The sequence below is a fragment of the Heteronotia binoei genome, chromosome 8 (assembly GCF_032191835.1).
Source record: "Heteronotia binoei isolate CCM8104 ecotype False Entrance Well chromosome 8, APGP_CSIRO_Hbin_v1, whole genome shotgun sequence".
Classification (NCBI taxonomy): domain Eukaryota; kingdom Metazoa; phylum Chordata; class Lepidosauria; order Squamata; family Gekkonidae; genus Heteronotia; species Heteronotia binoei.
In genome coordinates this window covers 104447438-104461451 of record NC_083230.1, presented here as the reverse complement: position 1 = coordinate 104461451, position 14014 = coordinate 104447438, and the positions used below count along the sequence as shown (strand labels likewise).

The window sequence follows — 14014 nt, the reverse complement described above, 5'->3', positions numbered from 1 at the left end:
TTGAAATGGGACCTGGACTCCAGAGAACTTACAGTCTTAATAATTGTTATCACTTTTGGAGTGGGGCCAAAGCAGGCTCCAAAGAGCTTGTTATCTTATAAACAAGCACTTGTGTTTGTATGCGAATCACCACAAAAATTCACACGTAGCCGAAGCCTACGCTAATTACATAGGGAACGATGACAACATTTATGTCATTTTATCAAAGTCAGCAGGTCTAGAGACTGCCTGCATTGGTATGATCTTGAAAACTAAGCAGGGTCGGCCCTGGTTGGTAATTGGATGGGAGACCACCAAGGAATTCTAGGGTCACAATGCAGAGGCAGGCAATGGTAAACCCACCTCTGCTAGTCTCTTGCCCTGAAAATTCTACAGGGTCACTGAAAGGTAGCTATGACTTGACAGCACTTTACACACACACACACACACACACACTATTTTTGGGGGGGGAGGAGCAAAGACACTATAGAGAATGCTGCCAGAGCACCAACCTTTCACCCACAAGATGGAACATTAAGAAACGAAACAGATTAGTCTGACTGAGTTGTCACTATCGATAAGTATGCAAAGTTCAGGTACATGGAACACAACAGCCAGAACAGGGGGATTACAAATATAATATTTAGCCTGCTGCCCAAAGAAAAATAAGGTAAGTGCCAGCTGAGCCTCAGAGAGGAAGACATTCCAAGGTACTACTGAAAAAAAAGCCCACCCTCTGCTCACTACCCACTTCATCTATGAAGATGCAAACACGGATCTGATAGGCTGCAGGCTTGACTGCAGGACATTTAGAACTTTAAAGTTGACAACCAGCACTTTAATGTTGTGTCTGCAAACAGTCGGAAATACAGTACATATTTTTCAGCACAGGAATGATATGACCCCTGTATTCAGTCTTCAAAAACCTCACTGCTCGAATTACCAAACAATTTTTAAAGCCAGCTGAACATAAAAGCACATTTCAGTAATCTAACCTGGATGTGATCAGAGAGCAGACTGCTATGGCCGAAGCACACTTTTCAAGGAAGGGCTGCAGGTAGCTTATTCAGCAAAGGTGGTAAAAGGTGTCGCACAGGAAACCTGAGCCTCCTGCAGCGGGACAAGATCCAGCAGCACCTTCAAGCAACACATTTGCTCCTCCTAGGAGAGTACAACCTCTTCCAGGGCATGCTGGCTTTTCAGTCTTCAAGCAGTTTGTCACTGATTAACAGCACTTCAGATACCTGTGGACTGAGCTTGTTTATTGGTCCTCATCTCTTCCATTAACTTCTCCAAGTATTTATGCAGGGCTTCCACAGACCCATCCAACTCAGTTAAATAGAAAATAGAGCTGGATGTCATCTGTATATTGGTGGATGGGTGGTGCCAAAATTCTTAAGGGTAACAGGTTGGTCAAGAACAAAACCTCAAAATGCTGGAGAGTGAATTCTCATAACCCAGGGTACAGTGCTACCACCAGTCTCCTTTTACTAAGCCACCAGCCAAGGGACTGAATCTCCAGCACTCCCAGATCTAAATCAAGTAGTCAGCTTTGCAAGGTGAGATACTTGCAAGCTGAATTCCAAAACAATTACTCTGGTAGTTGTAGCCAATAGGCCTAAAGTACTGAATTTTGATTTAAGTCCCCAAACCTAAGAATATGACAAAATAATATTTTACTACAGGAATGTGCAGAGATAACATAAGGGCAGTGAATAACAAGGATAAAACAATAAAAGCTAAATATCTAACCTAAGGCACTACTACAAGCATTGGTTCTGTAATCCAGATGTTACTTGACCAGACTGAGTCCAACAGAGTTTCAACCCCCAAGACAGGTGCCCAACACTCCTTCTAAGCTGTGGAGTCCTGTGAGTAAAAATTCTACTTCATGGGCTACTGCCATTAAAATGGTGAGTGAGTGATTTGGCTACTGCATAAATTAGTTTGCTCTTGGGCATCCTTCCTGAGCTGAGACAAAAATATGTGAGACAGAATCTAAAAAACTGTGAGCTAGCTCACACTAACTCAGCTTAGAGAGAACACTGCAAGTGTTCCAGCCAGCAAAGTCCAACCCAGTCCAAAATTCAGAGATGACCCAAAGACAGATATGATCTAGACAAAGGGAAAAACCTATTTTATTTATTGGAATTCTATTCCACCCTCCCCAAATGGACTAGAATGAAGGTTTCATTCATTATCTGTACTGGTATGATTCTAATTGACCAATCAAATGTATTGCTATGCAGATCACCTTAACCCAGGGGTGTCGAACTCATTTGTTATGAAGGATGGATTTGACATAAATGAGACCTTGTTAGGCCAGGCCATGTGTGTCATAAAATGTAATGCCAGATAGCGACATATAAACTTTGTAAAGGGCACAAATGCAATTAATTTTTTTTATTTAAAATAAAACATGCTTAAAACATTAGCATGCTTGCAATATTTTGTTTTACAGTCTCTGATAAATGCAGGGTAGATAAAAATCAAGATTTTTTAAAAATGGTTTTTTAAAATTTAAATCAGATTTTTAAAATTTAAATCAATTTTTAAAATAAAATGCTTTTTGAGGAAAATATATTATCATCCAAATGTTATTCCACCATGAAATAAGGATTAGTTTTTAATTCTGAAGCATAAGGCTGTATATTCATGCAATGTTTAAATTTTTGGTAATATATTCTATTAATCCATTCGAAACTTAAGTGTGAGGAGGGAGGAGCAAGCAGTAAAAATGAAAGTCAAACTTTTTGAGCAGAATACTCCACAAGATGGGAAACTACTAAGGAAGTCCAGGGGTTGCAACACGGCCAGGCATCTATCTATAATGTGTTTCTAATAGTATTAAAAATCAATATTTTCATATAACTGTAAAACTAATATGAACAGTAGTTATTCTAAAAATGAAATCTTCATCTAATTGTGAATATTAAGGTTATACCAGCAAAAATGAGGAAAGGAAGGGGAGGGAAGGAAAACAGTAGAAAATTGATTTAAATTAAGTCTTACTGACTAGTGATTTAAATCAATTTGATTTAAATCAAACCCACTTTGGATAAATGTCACCTCTTGCTATGAATTATTGCATCAAAAACTGCAGACAATGTGCTGTACCAGTCTTGAACATGCTGTTCAGGTGTGCACATCTGTAAGTTGCAAACCTACTTTTGATTCATTGACATTCATTACAGAGATCTCACGGTCAATGCTTTGAGCCTAAGACCCAGAGGAAAACATGAAAAAGCTGGGCATTGTGAGCTTTTGTACAGAAGTTGCTTCATGTGCTAGTCAAGAACATGTGAAGGCGTTATGGCATAGACTGAGGGCTATATGCTTTAATTTTTCTGCAACAGGGGGATATGATGGAACGTTACACAACATTATAGCATTAACGCCACAGGGCTGAGCAGCAACCCCCCCAGCGTCACATTCTGGAATTCACCAGTCAAGTAAGAAGAGAACCACTTTAGCACAATATTCCCCACTCCCAACTCAACCAGCCTAGAAAGGATGCATGGAGCCAGAGAAACGGGGTTTAAAAGAAGAGTTTGGATTCGTATTCCGCCCTTCACTACCCAAGTGAAGGAGTCTCAGAGCGGCTTACAATCTCCTTCCCCTAACAGACATCCTGTAAGGTAGGTGGGGCTGAGAGCTCTCTCCCAGAACTTGTGGTTGACTCAAGGTCACATCAACAGGTGTATGTGGAGGAGTGGAGAATCAAACCCTGTTCTCTCAGATAAGAATCAGTGCACTTAACCACTACACCAAACTGACTCTCTATAAAAGGTCTGTCCTGTGCTTTTTAAGATTAGTACCCTGATGTATGCCAGTGAGTCTGGTTGGACACCTGTGTGGAGTATACTGGGCCATCTGGTCCTGAAACAGCTAGAGTCTTCTCTCATCTCCATGCTAAACCCTCCCCACATAGTTCCTGCACTGGGATTGTCAGCAACAATAAGAAGTTGGGGCCGATTAGATGTTGCAGCTGGAACAGGGGACTGTAAACAGTTGGGGGATTTCCTTTTCCTCAGTGCAATTTTTACTGCTCCAAAATACTCCACCAATCTTTTCCTTCTCTTCAGCTACCCATTTTAGGAAAGGAAAGGTCCCTTGTGCAAGCACCAGTCGTTTCTGACTCTGGGGTGATGTTGCTTTCACAATGTTTTCACAGCAGACTTTTTACGGAGTGGTTTTGCCATTGTCATCTACGCTTTCTCCCCAGCAAGCTGGGTACTCATTTTACTGACCTCAGAAGGATGGAAGGCTGAGTCAACCTCGAACTGGCTACCTGAAAACTCAGCTTCCACCAGGGATCGAACTCAGGTCGTGAGCAGAGCTTAGGACTGCAGTACTGCAGCTTTAACACTCTGCGCCACGGGGCTCTTGAGGGGCCCATTTTAAACCATTGCTAAATAACTGCAAAATGCCATGGCTCCTAAAAAGCCAGAGATGTGATGGTGGGGGAGGGAAGGAAGACATGCAGTAGCTCCCACCAACATATTCTCAATGGAGAAAAACCTTGAAATGTGGGGAACTACCAGAAAAATTCCCATTAGCTACTTTACTTTCTCTTTTGTAATGAGTGAAATGTTTTCAAGGCAATAATTTATTCAAATAATGTACTATGATGCCATGTAAGACACTGTATCATCAATAAGATTGCCAATCGCCAGCTGGGAGCAAGGCATCATCTGGTTTGGAGAACCCCACATCAGTGTTATCAGAAAGTGCTGTGGGGGGCGAAGAATGTTCGTTGAGCACGCCATTATTTCCTATGGAGACCGGTCCCCATAGGGTATAATGAAGAATTGATCTGTGGGTATCTGGGGGGCTTTTCTTGAGGTAGAGGAACCAAATTTTCAGCATAGCATCTGGTGCCTCTCAAAAACCCTGCCACATTTCAAAAAGATTGCACAATGGGTCCAATGCTCTGAGCCCCAAAAGAAGGTGCCCCTATCTCCCAGAATTTCCAATTATGGGTAGGCATTTAAAGGAATGCGGTTCCTTTAAATGTGATGGCTGGAACTCTCTTCACAGCTTAATCTTGCTTGGCACACCTTGTTCCACCCCCAAAGTCCCCAGATATTTCTTGAGTTGGACACGGTAACTGTATTAGAGAATGACAATTCCTATGCATCCTGTAGGCTTATACATTTTGAAAAATATATTTTTTTGCTTAAATGTGTTCATAATTAATATGCTATGTGTATGATAATGCACTATGGAATAATTCAATGTTTTTACTATGTATCTATCCAACTACACTGACAGCCCTAAGTGTAACTGTGTGGAATTAGTTTCAGGCAGGTAGGCATGTTGGCCTGCAGTAGAAGGACAAGATCCAAGTCCAGTAGCACTTAATGACCAACAAGATTTCCACGGTATAAACTTTCAAGAGCCAAAGATTTCTTCACCAGAGAGGAATGAATGGAGATTTGTCTTTTGAAAGCTTACACCTTGTAAATCTTGGTGGTCCTTAAATGCTACCAGACTCAAATTTTGCTGTATGAAATTTTATTAGCTGGAAAGAAACACTTCCTTTTATTTATTATGAGGTCTTTTTCGATTTTCAACTTAGTATATAGGGGCTGAGGTAAGAAAAGTGTCAGCAATTTGGATGAATTTGCAGTTTTGCTTATGACTAAGGCAATTATACCTCTAAATTTCAAAATATAGCAAACAGTGCAATTTAATATGCTGACCAATGTATAAAATGCGTATTTCTTAATAACATATTTGAATTTCCCTCAAAATGGAGGAAAATTTGTTCTTTTCTTACAACTTCAAAGTTTCTGGAGATTTTTACAACTTTATTCTCAGACATCAGCAGGCTTCTGTGTCTTTTCAGAATTTTCAGGTTAATGTTTTCAGATACCTAAGGAGTCCTTCAAAGCATGCATAAATCTCAATTTTGCTTGTAAATGGCCCCATTTCACTGCCTTCTTGAAAGACCTGAATCATGGAGTTTGCTACTAGAAGAAACAAAACTGGGGTCCACAAGGAAGTTAGGAGGGGGAGAAAAAAGAGAAACACAGTTTGATAGTTCCCTTACACCTCCAGGATTCTATTACTTCTCAGGCCAGGGCCTGAACAGGCTATCTGCCCATCTTCCTCCCCCCGCCCCTGCTTACCACCTCTTACATCCTACATCTCCTAGACCACGCTCAATCTTCTTAAATCTTTTAAAAAATGTTTTTCTCCTCCACGTGTTAAGTTTTCAATCATATTTTTCTACGTATGTAGGGAGCCCTTCAAGTATACCCCTACCTTATCTACAGATAGCCTGTTTTTGCTAGTTTCAGACTGCTGTCAAGTCACTCACTTTATAACTAGATATAAGAAGCTAAGCTCAAAAAGGAAAAAGGGAAGGAAAGAATGTGGAAACCTCACTATGTAAAACTCCACAAATAGGATTCTATAAACTCTAAGGTGTTTGAGCAGGCTCTCCCCTGTCCCTTTCCACTTTAACTCTCAACATCCTGTACTCCTGGAGCATATTCAGTGCTTGGCAGGCCAATTTTGAAGGTCCCCCCTCCTTTTAACGGTTAGGAACTTGGCACTGTAACCCCAACTGCACAGCTTTTATCATCCACGTGGTGTCCACCTGTGATAATATTTTTAGATTTATTCTAAGAATTTACAAGGAAGCCTAGAACTTTCAGAGCACTTCAAACATACATGATCTTGTAGCCCCACTAACAACTCCATAAAATAGGCTAATACTAATATCCTTGCATTAGTGGCTCTGAAAAACAATTCCTTTGACGCTTCTCCTGTTAGTTTTGGGGAGAAACAAGGACTTCCTGACAGGTAGTCTCCAAACCACTGCTACACGACCCTCCAGCAACCGAAGCCAGGAAGCTTCTCCAGTTAGTTTGGGGGAGAGAAAAGGACTTCCTGACAGGTAGTCTCCAAAGCACTGCTACTCAACCCTCCAGCAACCGAAGCCAGGAAGCTTCTCCAGTTAGTTTGGGGGAGAGAAAAGGACTTCCTGACAGGTAGTCTCCAAAGCACTGCTACTCAACCCTCCAGCAACCGAAGCCAGGAAGCTTCTCCAGTTAGTTTGGGGGAGAGAAAAGGACTTCCTGACAGGTAGTCTCCAAAGCACTGCTACACGACCCTCCAGCAACTGAAGCCAGGAAGCTTCTCCAGTTAGTTTGGGGGAGAGAAAAGGACTTCCTGACAGGTAGTCTCCAAAGCACTGCTACACGACCCTCCAGCAACCGAAGCCAGGAAGCTTCTCCAGTTAGTTTGGGGGAGAGAAAAGGACTTCCTGACAGGTAGTCTCCAAAGCACTGCTACACGACCCTCCAGCAACCGAAGACAGGAAGCTTCTCCAGTTAGTTTGGGAGAGAAAAAAGAACTTCCTGACAGGTAGTCTCCAAACACTGCTACTCGACCCTCCAGCAACCGAAGACAGGAAGAGGTTCCTCAAAACTCACCGTCTGAGAGCAGTTGAAAGGCGGCTGGGTGTTCAGAAGCCTCAGCCCCGCCAAGACGGGCACCCATCCCCAAAGAAGTACAAGGCACAGCGGGGCAATCACCCCCATCCCGCCGACGGCTGCCACTTCTCTCGCTCGAGGCCACCAGCCGCGCTGCCTCACCCGCCGACGGCTTCCGGGAACAAACCTGGAAGAAGGCGAGGGGCGTGGCTTCACGAAACCCACCTGAGGAGGAGCATAAGGGAAGGAGGCGGGTCTTTAGGGAGAAGAGCGGGGCGGGGCCGAAAGAGGAGGTGGGCGGAGCAGACACTAGAACGGCGGGAACCATCTTTTTTTTTTTTTTTTACCTGACGGAAAGAGGAGTGGGCGGGGTTTCGAGGGCGCAGATCACTCAAGGACTTCTTGACAAACCTTTGACGGGGAAAGGCGGTAAGGGGGTGTGGTCAAGTAACGTTAACGGTTCTTCTGATGCGAAAATTGACAGTTGGGGAGCTCTTGAGGCGCACGCTCGATTGTTCCTTTTCGCGCTCGCGCCTTTTCAGGGACTGGCTAATATTTGCTTTCACCTGGACGCCCCATCCCCCCTTTCCCGCCTTTTATTGTGTGGCGGTAGGTGGCGTCTCTTAAAATATATGCGAGTCAGCCATACATATCTACCCCCAGTTGACTTCTTTTAGAGAAGTCGCTTGCTCAGATTGGGTCCCCTTCCTCCTCACGCCTGTTAGCGAGCAAGAGAGTTGACTTTCTTTCTTAAACTCCGCATTGTCTTGGAGCCAAGTCAAAAGCACATAATCATTTAGTATTTTTGAAAGTTGAGGGATGGGGTGGGCTGTGAAGAGCTGTTTCGCACGGACTACTTAAAGGACACGGCAAAGACTGTTAACGATAGGACGTTTTGGTAATCGTTAATCTATAGGGCCGCCATAAATCGAAAACGATTTGACCGCAGTTAACAAATATGCATTTGTAGGACCGAGACTGTGCACGTTTACTCGACTTGTGCTCAGTTAAATTAAACTCTTAAGTAAAAGCACGGACCTGTGCTCCCCATTGTTCCCTCTAAGTTGCAGAGTCTTGTGACTTGTAAGCAAAAATTCTACATTGTGAGCTACTGTCATTAAAGTTGTGAGCTACTGCATAAATTAGTATGCGTTGGGGCCATCCTTCCTAAGCTAAGACAAAAATGTGTGAGCTGGAGGCTAAAAATCTGTGAGCTAGCTCACACTAACTCACCTTAGAGGGAACTGTCTCCCACCCACTGTGTAACCTATCATTGTTGTGAAAATAAACTGGAGGAGGAGAGAGCGATTTTGTAACCTGTTCTGGGTCCTAAATGGGAAGAAAAGGGCATAAATATCCAAATAAAATTTTATCCTAAGGTTTTGTGTAAATTGGGATTAGAAATGGGCTCCAAGCAAGCTTGGCTGAGGAAAGTGCACTGGAGGGTTTTAAGATTAAAGATGTATTGGTTTGCCCTCCTCTGCTTATGAGCAGCAACACAGGACTTTCTTGGTGGTCTCCCTTCCAAATTCTAACTAGGGCTGACTGTCCTTAACAGTTAAGATCTCAGAGATCAGGTTAGCCTAGCTTAGGGGTGGCCAAATTTGCTTAACGTGAGAGCCACATAGAATAAACATTGGATATTTGAGAGCTACAAAACAGCAAGGAAGGAAAGGAAATAGATGAGGAGAGGGAGTTGGAAAGGAAGCAACTTTAAATGCATTCTCCAAGTCGCTGGCTGGCTTAAAGCAAAGTGGTTTAAAGCGATGGTGTAAGGAGGAAGGGTTTAAGTTTGTTAGGCACTGGGATGCTTTCTGGAACAAGCCGGAGCTGTACAAAAGAGACGGTCTCCACTTGTCTCCGGATGGAACCAGGCTGCTGGCGCTTAAAATCAAAAAGGTGGCAGAGCAGTTTTTAAACTAAATCTTGGGGGAAAGCCGACAGGAGATGGAATGTCTCTGGTTCGGGAGGACTCGTCTCAAAGAGATGAAGGGTTGGCTTCTATTTTTCTACCGAGTAACGGATCAGAGTTGTCCACTGTGATGGTGACAAACAGTATGGACTGTCTGCTAGAGTCTCGAGGCGGCAGGAGAGAAGTGGCGGGCCTAGCTTGCTTGGGAAATTATAAATGTTTGTATGCAAATGCTAGAAGTGTCCGAAGTAAAATTGGTGAATTGGAATGTTTAGTGTTGGGAGAAAACATAGACATTGTGGGAATTTCAGAAACTTGGTGGAATGAGGAGAATCAGTGGGACACGGTGATTCCTGGATATAAGTTATATCGGAAGGATAGGGAGGGAAGGGTTGGAGGTGGGGTGGCTCTGTATGTCAGAGAGGATATACGGTCCAGTAAGACTGAGGTCAGAGAATTAGATTCCCTTTTAGAAATGCTTTGGGTTGAAATAGAGGGCCCAAAAGGAAATTTAACTATGGGAGTTTGTTATCGCCCACCAAATCAAAAGAGAGAGGACGATTATAATATGATGGAGGGATTAAAGATAGCGGCTAAACGTAAAAACTGTGTCGTAATAGGTGATTTTAACTACCCGCAGATTGATTGGGTCAATATGTGTTCTGGTCGAGAGAAAGAGATTGAGTTTCTTGATGCTCTCAATGACTGTGCTATGGAGCAGATGGTCTCAGAACCTACCAGGGGTGGGGCGATCCTGGATCTGGTCCTAAGTAATGCCCAAGACTTGGTGAGAGACGTAAAAGTGATTGCGCCGCTTGGGAACAGTGACCATAATGTTATTGATTTCACCATTTGTATAAATAGGGAGTTGCCCAAAAAGACCGCCACAACCACATTTAACTTTAAAAGGGGTAAATTCTCTGAGATGAGGAGGCATGTGAGGAGGAAACTGAAAGGAAAGGTAAATACGGTCAAAACCCTTGGGGAAGCTTGGAGACTATTTAAAACTATAATCCTAGAAGCTCAGATAAAATACATACCACAAGTTAGGAAAGGCACAAACAGGTATAAGAAGAGGCCAGCATGGTTAACAAACAAAGTAATGGAAGCTGTAAAAGGTAAGAAGGACTCCTTTAAGCGGTGGAAAACCAGTCCAAGTGAGATTAATAAAAGGGAACACAGGCAGTGGCAAATCAAATGCAAGACTGTGATCAGGCAGGCAAAAAGGGACTATGAGGAGCATATTGCAAAAAACATAAAGACCAACAATAAAACTTTCTTCAAATATATTAGAAGTAGGAAACCAGCCAGGGAGGCAGTGGGGCCCTTGGATGACCATGGGGTAAAAGGATTACTGAAGGAGGATGGGGAAATGGCTGAGAAGCTGAATGCATTTTTTGCCTCCGTCTTCACCGTGGAAGATGAGAAGTGTTTGCCCACCCCAGAACCACTAATATTGGAAGGGGTGTTGAAAGACCTGAGTCAGATTGAGGTGACAAAAGAGGAGGTCCTACAACTAATAGACAAATTAAAAACTAATAAGTCACCGGGTCCGGATGGCATACATCCGAGAGTTCTGAAAGAACTCAAAGTTGAACTTGTGGATCTTCTAACAAAAATCTGTAATCTTTCATTGAAATCTGCCTCCGTTCCTGAGGACTGGAAGGTAGCAAATGTCACCCCCATCTTTAAAAAGGGTTCCAGAGGAGATCCGGGAAATTACAGGCCAGTCAGTCTGACTTCAATACCGGGAAAGTTGGTAGAAACCATTATCAAGGACAGAATGAGTAGGCACATTGATGAACACGGGTTATTGAGGAAGACTCAGCATGGGTTCTGCAAGGGAAGATCTTGCCTCACTAACCTGTTGCATTTCTTTGAGGGGGTGAACAAACATGTGGACAAAGGAGACCCGATAGATGTTGTTTACCTTGACTTCCAGAAAGCTTTTGATAAAGTTCCTCATCAAAGGCTTCTTAGAAAGCTTGAGAGTCATGGAGTAAAAGGACAGGTCCTCTTGTGGATCAAAAACTGGCTGAGTAATAGGAAGCAGAGAGTGAGTATAAATGGGCAGTCTTCGCAGTGGAGGACGGTAAGCAGTGGGGTGCCGCAGGGCTCGGTACTGGGTCCCATCCTCTTTAACTTGTTCATAAATGATTTAGAGTTGGGAGTGAGCAGTGAAGTGGCCAAATTTGCGGATGACACTAAATTGTTCAGGGTGGTGAGAACCAGAGAGGATTGTGAGGAACTCCAAAGGGATCTGTTGAGGCTGGGTGAGTGGGCGTCAACGTGGCAGATGCAGTTCAATGTGGCCAAGTGCAAAGTAATGCACATTGGGGCCAAGAATCCCAGCTACAAATACAAGTTGATGGGGTGTGAACTGGCAGAGACAGACCAAGAGAGAGATCTTGGGGTCGTGGTAGATAATTCACTGAAAATGTCAAGACAGTGTGCGTTTGCAATAAAAAAGGCCAACGCCATGCTGGGAATTATTAGGAAGGGAATTGAAAACAAATCAGCCAGTATCATAATGCCTCTGTATAAATCGATGGTGCGGTCTCATTTGGAGTACTGTGTGCAGTTCTGGTCGCCGCACCTCAAAAAGGATATTATAGCATTGGAGAAAGTTCAGAAAAGGGCAACTAAAATGATTAAAGGGCTGGAACACCTTCCCTATGAAGAAAGGTTGAAACGCTTAGGGCTCTTTAGCTTGGAGAAACGTCGACTGAGGGGTGACATGATGGAAGTTTACAAGATAATGCATGGGATGGAGAAAGTAGAGAAAGAAGTACTTTTCTCCCTTTCTCACAATACAAGAACTCGTGGGCATTCGATGAAATTGCTGAGCAGACAGGTTAAAACGGATAAAAGGAAGTACTTCTTCACCCAAAGGGTGATTAACATGTGGAATTCACTGCCACAGGAGGTGGTGGCGTCCACAAGCATAGCCACCTTCAAGAAGGGGTTAGATAAAAATATGGAGCAGAGGTCCATCAGTGGCTATTAGCCACAGTGTGTGTGTGTGTGTGTGTATATATATATTTATATATATATTTGGCCGCTGTGTGACACAGAATGTTGGACTGGATGGGCCATTGGCCTGATCTAACATGGCTTCTCTTATGTTCTTATGTTCTTATGATGAATGCCTTCTCCAAGCCAGCAGTAGGGGTTTGGGGAGCCACAGAATAGGTGCATTCACATTACGCTAAGTAATACATTTTACATCCGGATTTTTACTGTGTAAGAATAGCAAATATAAAATGCATTATCTAGTGTAATGTGAGCACACCAAATATGTGTAAAAGAGCCACATATGGCTCCCGAACCACAGTTTGGCCACCCCTCGCCTTGCCCATCTAGGTCAGGGCTGCAACTATGAGGAATGCACGCCTCCTCTGTAGATTCTTAGCTTAGGTTTGCCGTTCTTACTAATGAAAAACATGGCAATAATTATTACATGACTTTTTAACATGCTTATATGAAATGATTTATACAGCAACTCACCTATTATTTCAGAAAAAGATTCACAAGAAACTATTAAAGAGCCTCTTTCTAATTGGAACACACCCTTCTCCTTTCTGTTGATTTTTAATAGGGTGGCTGTATAAATCTATTTTCATTTCATATAAACTGGGCTTTGTTTTGGGGGGAACACGGTGGAATGGAGTTCCAGAACATCTTCGTGGAAACAAAATCCTCAAAAAAGTTTAAAAGTTCATTATGGACACCTGTGCATTTCTCCTTCATTTCCCTTTTGAGAATTCCGGCACCTCTTTCCAGAAAAAAAGCCCTGCATATCAACATGCTAAAAGACATGTAATGGAAAAGTCATGGAATGATTAAGCCCCTCCCTTTCATGGATTTAGTCTGTCTTTTAAAAAATAAGCAGGGAAAATCTGTTCATGGATTTTCAGCTTCACATCTGCTTAGGCCACACAGCTGTTTTCTTGGTAATCCTTCATGTGTCAGACGGTTCTTCCTTCACTTGTGGTGGGCCTTCTGTTCTTTCTTTGCTGCTGCTGTGCTTAAGCAGTAGATGCTTGTTCAACAATGTGTCATTGGAAAATAAAAACTCCAACTCATCACAAAGTTCTATAGTATGTGGCTTGTAAACTATGTTGTAGTGTTGATGTCTGCAAGTCTCTATTGAAAGCAAATAGGTAAACACAGCTTCAGATATTTTACCCTATATGGTACCTGGTTAGTCTTAAAGGTGTCAGTTGCTTTCTTTTTAAACTTTGCTACAGCATGTGAACACAGCTACTAATTTGAAATTATTATGGAAGGCGCTGCATTTTGTTCTGGTTTGGGTGTGGCTGTCATTGGTTAGACTGCATTTTATGATAATTCTAATCTCACTTGTTTCTGTATTGAAGGGTAGGGTTGCCAATCCCCAGGTGGGGGCAGGGGATCCCCCGGTTTGGAAGCCCTCCCCCCGCTTCAGGGTCGTCAGAAAGCGGGGGGAGGGAAATGTCTGCTGGGAACGCTGTTATTCTCTATGGAGATTTATTCCCATAGAAAATAATGGAGAATTGATCCACGGGTATCTGGGGCTCTTGGGGGGCTATTTTTTGAGGTAGAGGTACCAAATTTTCAGTATAGCATCTAGTGCCTCTCCTCAAAATACCCATCAAGTTTCAAAAAGATTGGACCAGGGGGTCCAATTCTATGAGCC

At 43.0% G+C, this 14014-nt stretch overlaps 1 protein-coding gene across 1 annotated transcript in view; it reads right to left on the bottom strand.

The window, feature by feature from the left end:
* Positions 1–7601, bottom strand: part of IL17RA (interleukin 17 receptor A) — a 41439-nt gene extending 33838 nt beyond the window's left edge. Inside the window, exon 1 of the mRNA XM_060245781.1 lies at positions 7425–7601. Within this exon, the coding sequence (XP_060101764.1) occupies positions 7425–7532 (108 nt within the window). The 5' untranslated portion in view covers positions 7533–7601. The remainder of the gene's footprint in view (positions 1–7424) is intronic.
* Positions 7602–14014: the final 6413 nt, after the last annotated feature.